The sequence below is a fragment of the Halichoerus grypus genome, chromosome 15 (assembly GCF_964656455.1).
Source record: "Halichoerus grypus chromosome 15, mHalGry1.hap1.1, whole genome shotgun sequence".
Taxonomy (NCBI): Eukaryota; Metazoa; Chordata; class Mammalia; order Carnivora; family Phocidae; genus Halichoerus; species Halichoerus grypus.
Genome location: NC_135726.1, coordinates 47,073,205 through 47,080,392, shown reverse-complemented (window position 1 = coordinate 47,080,392; position 7,188 = coordinate 47,073,205). Strand labels below are relative to the sequence as shown.

Here is a 7,188-nt window from a genome sequence, read left to right as displayed (position 1 = left end):
GTTCTTCCGAAGGGGAGAGGGGAGGGCAGAATTCCTGGATGCCCACCCCCCCAAATGTCAAGAACCCAACACAGTGATGTCAGGGGAATAGCACAGACTTTATTTCTCCAGTACATGGTCACCTGTCCCCCAGCTGCCTTTGGGGAAGGTCTTTGGGGCTAAGGGACTTGTGAGAATAAGGCACTTGAGGTGGGGGTGAAGGGCCAGCTGGGGCGTGTCTCAGCTAAGCTGGTCCTCGTACTGCTTGCGGAAACAATCACCAGCTGGGAAGAAATCCCAACATCTCTCCTGGTACATCTTCCAGACATAAGACTCCTAGGGTTGGGGCGCGGGGAAGAACTGGTTGGCCGCATCTCAAACGTTCACGCTCACGTGAGCTTTCTCCTGCCGCCTGCTGCCTGACCTCATATGAAAGCTCTCCATGTCCCTCCCACTGCCCTCCCATTAACAACCCCTTACCTGGCCCGTGTGTTCTGTCTCGTCCTTATTTATCAGATACATCAGGAAAAACCTGAGGGTGGGAGGACGGCGGAGATAGGTCAGGACTACCCTCACTTTCTCCTGATTGGCTGGCTGGGAAGCCACCCGCCTGGATACCACACCTGACTGGTCGATGCCCACCCAGTACCGGGCCCTCGCGGTCGGCGGCCACGCCTCCCCCCCCCCCGCCCCCGACGGGCCCACGGGCCCAGGCTCACATGTAATTGGCCAGGTTGTGCTCCTCCAGCGTGTGGGTCTCGAACCCGTGCGGTGTCGTATCAAAGTAATCGCTGCCGATGCCGCAGATGAAGCACTTGGTCTATGGGTGGCGGGGGACATCAGAATCCGGGCCCATTCAACCCCCCCAGGGTCCCACATTCCCTCTGGGTCGCCCCCAGACTCGACCTACCTCCATATCTTCCTTCACTTGCTCTTGTTGGTCTCGGAGCTCGCCAAAAGCGTCGATGATCAGACCTGCGGCAGCAGGTGCGAGTCAGTGCCCGACCTCTGAGCCCGCTCAGACTCTTCCCTCTTCTGACTACCCACCCCTGAGCCTAGCCTCCCACCCCCCATCTCCCTCATCTCACCCTGCTTCCTAGAGATAACACCACCTAGCGTTTATTGAGAACTTTTTACGAGCAAAACACCTAGGAATTGATTTAATTCTCACAATAACCCTGTGAGGTTAGGATAGTTAATATCCTCATTTGCAGATGGAGAAACTGAGGCCCAGAGAGGCGACTTGCCTAAAGTCTCACAGCAGGAAGAGGCAGACCCAGGATATGAAGCCAGGCTGACTACACTCTTAAAGGAGCCAGTCTGCCTCTGGGCACTGGGCCCCCACTCTCACAACCCCGACCAGCACTGACCCTGGATGATGGCCAGCAGGATGACGATGACAAAGAAGAAGAAGGTGATGTCGAAGACCACTCGGTACAGCTCATATTCATCGCCTGCTGGGTCCTCAATCTCATCCCCGATGCCCCCACCAGCTCGGACACCCACGTACATGTGAAACAGGTAACACTGTGGGGGGGGGGTGACAAGCATATTGGTTATGCGTTCTATCATTCGACATTCTCCAAGGACCTCCTGGGCCCTGGGCTGAGGGGACACGCAGACACAGCAATGACTGAGCCAGCTCTGGGCCCTGCCCTCACAGGGCTCACAAACAGGGCATCACATAGTGACAGCCCAGAAATGATCATGGCTGTGATAGGGAGGACACAGGCAGAAGGGGCAGATCCAGGGTGGGGGAAGCGCAGGCTGATCAGGGGAGAAACGGGGGGAGCACAGGAAGCTTTGAAGCTTTGAAAGCCTGACTCAGTCAGGGTGATCAGGCAAGACTTGCCTAGAAGAGGGGACATGTGAGAGCTGGAACTTGAAGGAGGTGTTAAGTGGGAGAAAGTGTTCCAGGCAGAGAAAACCACATGTGTTACGTAACCACTGGGGAGCAAAGAATACATTTTGCTCCCAGGAGGAACTGAAAGAGGTTCAGCGAGGCTAGAAAACAGAGCTCCAGTAAGCAAGAGCAGGGAGAGAAATGAGGCCAGCCGATGGTTAGGGAGGGCTTCCTGTAAGAGGCAGCATTTAAGTTGAAAGGTGACGTGTCAAGTGAGAGAGGGGCGTGGACATGGGGCCTGTGGTGGAAGAGGGAGAGAATGTCAGATGCAGAGGGCTTGGGCGGGAGGAAGCACATGGTCTTAGGGGAACCAAAAGAGGACAGGAAGCCAGGGAGCAAAAAGCAAGAGAGACTGTGGTTAGACTCGGGTAAAGCTGGCTTTTCCCTGGCATTGTGAGCCGCGGTGAGGGATTCGATTTTATCACACAGCATTGGAGCGCTACAAGAAGGTTCTGAGCAGGGAGGAGGCCACGGTCTGCCTGGCACTTGGGAAAGACTTTCCACTTGTTCTTTCTGTGTCCCCAGGAAGTGAGAGAACCCTGTGTCTTGGTTAAGAGCTGAGGCTGGTGACTGCGGTGGGAACAGGGCTATGCGTGGCAAGACTAGGTCTCGTGGGGCCTCAAATGTCAGGCTGAGGGGCTGGACTGGGTCCTGAGAGCATGGCGTCAGAGTACAGGACATCTCGTGTGACAGCCCCGAGATCATTCTTCTCCACTGTGGCCCGCGCCTCTACAGGGCAGCTCAGTCTGCGTCATGACCACCGTTATCAGAATAAAAAAGAATGTATAAACAAGCATGGCATGCTGATACTTGGGTGAAATTTATATATATATATATAAAATATAATATAATACTATATATATATATATATATATATTTTAAGTAATCTCTACACCCAACCTGGGGCTCGAACTTACAACCCTGAGATCAAGAATCGCATACTCACTCCACCTACTGAGCCGGCCAGGCGCCCCTGGGTGAAACTTTTGTAGAACACGATGAGAGTAGCTAACACCTATGGAATCCTTAATACACGCCAGGCTCCATTCTAAGACTTTTTTTTTTTTTTTTTTTAAGATTTTATTTATTTATTTGAGAGAGAGAGAATGAGAGACAGAGAGCACGAGAGGGAAGAGGGCAGAGGGAGAAGCAGACCCCCTGCTGAGCAGGGAGCCCGATGCGGGACTCGATCCCGGTACTCCAGGATCATGACCTGAGCCGAAGGCAGTCGCTTAACCAACTGAGCCACCCAGGCGCCCCATTCTAAGACTTTTGAGGGAGCTCCACTGAGTCCTAAAATCAGCTCTAGGCTGTAGGCACTGTTATCACACACCCATTTTCCTGGGGAGGACACCAGAGCACGCGGAGACTGAGTAGACTACCCCAAATCTCGTGTGCACGACAGGGGCACGACGCCTGAGCACCCCAATAATAACAGCTCTAAAAGCCCAAATAACATGACGGCGGCGGCGAACGCTTACCGAGCACTGATTATGTGACCGGCACTCCTCAAAGGCCCGCACAAGTACCCGCTCACGGAACCCTCACAGTAAGTCGACGAGGTGGGTACTACTACTAGCCCCCTTTACAGAGGGTCGGATGGTCAGTAACGGGCCCCCGGGAGCGCCGGGGGGAGGGCTCACCGTCATCATGTCATCGCACTTCATGTCAGGCTCGTCCTCATCCTCACTCTTGTTGTAGAACTTGCGGAAGAAGTTGAAGGCCACCACGGTGTACAGGTAGACCACCACCGCCAGGAGGCCCACGGTCATCAGCAGCTGGGGGCACGCGGGGGCCCCGTCAGCTCCATGCTCAGCCTGCCCCTCCCCAGGCCCAGCTTCCTGGGTCCTCACCCCCCGCCCCCAGCCAACATGGCCCTCCCTCCCGGGTCTCACTACCCACACCCACCCTGGCTCAGCCCGCCCAGCCTTGCCCCTCCTCGCAGGAGCTGCCCAACCCCCCCCATCCACCCCTACTCAGACTACCAGCTCATCCCCGCCAGGCTCACACCCCTCAGTCAGGTCCTCTACACACCTGCTTCCCATTATGGGTGACAGAGGAGAGGATAGTGCGCAGCGTCTTGACCCCCATGGCGATGTCCAGGAGGTGGGCAGCGAAGAAGAAGTTGTTGTAGTGTCCCAGGAGGGACATCACCATGTACCAGCCCAGGTATAGGAAAGACTGTGGGCACACAGGGTCAGGGGTCAGGGAGCGTGCGCGATTCATGGGGAGCACTCTGGGGGTCAGGGAGCGCTCATGAGGGTCAAGGGGCATTTGGGGGGGTAGGGAGCACTGTGGGAACAGGGGGTCCAGGAACATTTGAGAGGGATGGGAGTGCCCCGGGGGTCGGGTGCCATCTCTGCCTAGGGAGCATGTGGAGGATCGGGAGCACTCGGCAGTAACGGAGCATGCTGGGTGAGAAGCCATCCCCAGGGGAAGTTGGAGAACCCTCTGCGGAAGGACCTAGTCTGAGAATTCAAGAGCACCCGAGGGACAAGGGGCCTTGGGGGGCAGGGGGCTTCACAGGACCAGGCGTGCACAGGGGCTCAGGAGTCAGGCCCTGGTCAGGGATACCTGGGGTCAAGGATACCCCGCCCTCCAAAGGCCCTTCTCCCGCAGTTCCTCCCCCAACTATGGGCCCATCCTCACATTGTCTGTGAAGATGACCCCGAACTTCCAGATCTGGTACTTGACGTCAATGGACATGAGCCTGTGTGGGGTGGGAGGAAGAGGGACGGCCAGATGCCTGACGCTCAGACCCTGGCCACCTCCCCTGGCCACCCCAGGCCTGTGCAGGCTGGTCCCCGACTCACCAGGTGAGTAGCCCCGGTGGTGGTTCGGGCTTTCGCTCGTTGTGGGCTGTGATCTCCAGCGTGGCCAGATCCATGCCCAGCAGCTCGGCGATCCGCTCCCGCCCATAGATGTCCCCGTGCTTGTCCAGGACCTGCGCAGGGGAGCGTGTGATCGTGGGGACACGGCTGGAGTGGGGGAGGGCCACAGGCTGCATGGGGGGAGGCTGGGGACACTGTAAACTTCGCGTGAGAAATTGGGGGTGCATTTTTCAGGAGAGAAGGGCCAGAGCTTTCTTCAGATCCTCAGGGGGAGGGCCCAAAAGGTTCAGTTGATTCATTAGCCAAATTCATAAGGTTAATTTATTATTATCAGACTGGTAGTCAAGGAACCCTATATAATTGGGCCTCTGTCATCTGTGAACTTACCTTCTCCCACTCACCCACCTCCTTCACTCTGCTCCAGTCGCACAGACACACAGACCTGCTCGCAGTTCCTCAAATATACCAGACACATTCCTGCCTCAAGGCCTTTGCCTCGGCTCTTCCTCCCGCCTAAGACACTCCCTCCAGATTCTACCCAATTCACCCCTTCACTTCATTAACTAGTGTGTCCTTTCCTGCCTACTCTTGGTCAACACACACACACACACACACACACATTCCCCTCTTCACTTTTTTTCTTGTACAACACTTATCACCATCTAAACCCTATAAATGCGCTCGTCATCTGTTTTGCCAGCTTGAGTGTTGGGCTTCCTGCTGGATTCCGGCTCCCTAAAGCACACAGCAGGTGTTCAATAAATGTTTGTTGAGCGAATGAATGATCTAGTTTTCCTGGGTGCCAGATACCGCTCATGCAGTAGGCCATATAATCTTTACAACAACCCCGTGGGGTCAGCCCTCTTATGCTCTCACTTTGAATCTGAGGGAAACTGAGGCACAGAAAGGCCGACACAGCTAGGAGTAGAAAAGCAGGCAATCCAGCCCCAGAGTCTGTGTGCTTAAAACAGTATGCGTCACCTCCTCCCTCTTAACTAATACTTACTGGGTCCTCACTCTGAGAGCCTGGCACTATGCCACGCTCGTTACGTGTATCACGTCAACACAGAGGGACGGGTGATTATTGCGCCCATTTCCAGATGGGCAAACTGAGGTGCTCCTCAGGCAGCCAAAGCCCCTTGCCTAAGGTCGCACATAAAGCGACTGCTTGTCAGGGCTGGGATGGCCAGGTGGCAGCGAGACCCAGCCCGGGAGGCCCTGCCACCTCCCCATCCACGTCCTCACCTTCCGCTTGACAAACTTGTCCCAGTAGTTGCTGGGGAAAGACCTGCCGAGAGAGAGAGAGAGAGAGAGAGAGAGAGAGACCCCGAGGTGTTAGGGCAGGAAGGGCCAGGAGCCACCAGCCGGGCCAGGGTGGGCGGGAGTTCCGATGCTTTTCGCACAGGGGGCCCCGCACAGTAGGACTGCATCTCACCGGGAGCCAGGCTCTAAAGACCCCCTGCCAGGTGGAGTTTGCCCCAGGTCAAGCACTACCCCAGCGCCATCTTTGGTGGGGCCCGCGGGAGGCAGCGGGCTTGCATGCGGGGCTGGGATGTGCAGAAGACACAAAATGGCCCTCCGTGCCGTGTAAGCTCATGGGGTGATTCTGGCCCATTAGTTACCAGTTTTCTGATTCACAAGCTGATGCCCTACAATCCTGCCAAGGCGGTGAGTGAGTTCTGTTGGGTTTGGCGGGGAGAGTTATCATGAATCCACGGGCTCAGACCTGTTTGATGTGTTTCAATTTGTGGTACTTGCTCTCCTTACTGAGGCTCAAATTGCCCCCGATTTGTCCAGCGGGAGCCCCTTCCAGGATCCCCTTCTGGATGCTGCTTCCCACTGAGCACATCCTTGCTTCCTGACACAAGGTAACCCTGGCTTGCTGCACTTCCCTGCCCCAGCCCCGAAATCTACCGCTTCTCCAAGGAGCGTGGTTCCTTTTTGTAGGACATGGTATTTAGAAGTCAAGGTCTTGGGCAGACACAACTTTATTTATTTTTTTAAGATTTTATGTATTTATTTGACAGAGAGCAAGAGAGCAAAGCAGGCAGGGGGAGTGGCAGAGGGAGAAGGAGAAGCAGGCTTCCCGCGTAGCAGGGAGCCTGACTTGGGGCCCGATCCCAGGACCTTGGGATCATGACCTGAGCCAAAGGCAGACGCTTAATGACTGAGCCACCCAGGCACCCCTAGACACAACTTTAAACAGATGTTTCCGGGGCACCTCGGTGGCTCAGTTGGTGAAGTGTCCGATTCTTGGTTTCGGTTCAGGTCATGATCTCGGGTTCCTGGGATCAAGCCCTGCATCAGGCTCTGCGCTCTGTGTGGAGTCTGCTTGTCCCTCTCCCTCCTCCTCTGCCCTTCCCCGCCTCTCAAATAAATAAATAAATTAAAATCTTAAAAAAAGAATAAACAGATGTTTCTCCCTGACTCTCTCTGTTAAGCACGTGTGCTTGAATGTGTAGCAGTTAGATGTGC

At 55.4% G+C, this 7,188-nt stretch overlaps 1 protein-coding gene across 1 annotated transcript; it reads right to left on the bottom strand.

Moving 5' to 3' along the window:
• Positions 1 to 79: 79 nt before the first annotated feature.
• RYR1 (ryanodine receptor 1) lies at positions 80 to 6,030 on the bottom strand. The gene is made up of 10 exons (XM_078062668.1): positions 5,959 to 6,030; positions 4,696 to 4,826; positions 4,532 to 4,592; positions 3,917 to 4,063; positions 3,526 to 3,660; positions 1,350 to 1,506; positions 890 to 954; positions 699 to 799; positions 460 to 511; positions 80 to 315 (listed from the first exon to the last, which is right to left on the bottom strand). The coding sequence occupies exons 2-10, from the start codon at positions 4,767 to 4,769 to the stop codon at positions 220 to 222; spliced, it is 888 nt and encodes a 295-aa protein (XP_077918794.1). The 5' UTR covers positions 4,770 to 4,826; positions 5,959 to 6,030; the 3' UTR covers positions 80 to 219.
• Between the last annotated feature and the right edge of the window lie 1,158 nt (positions 6,031 to 7,188).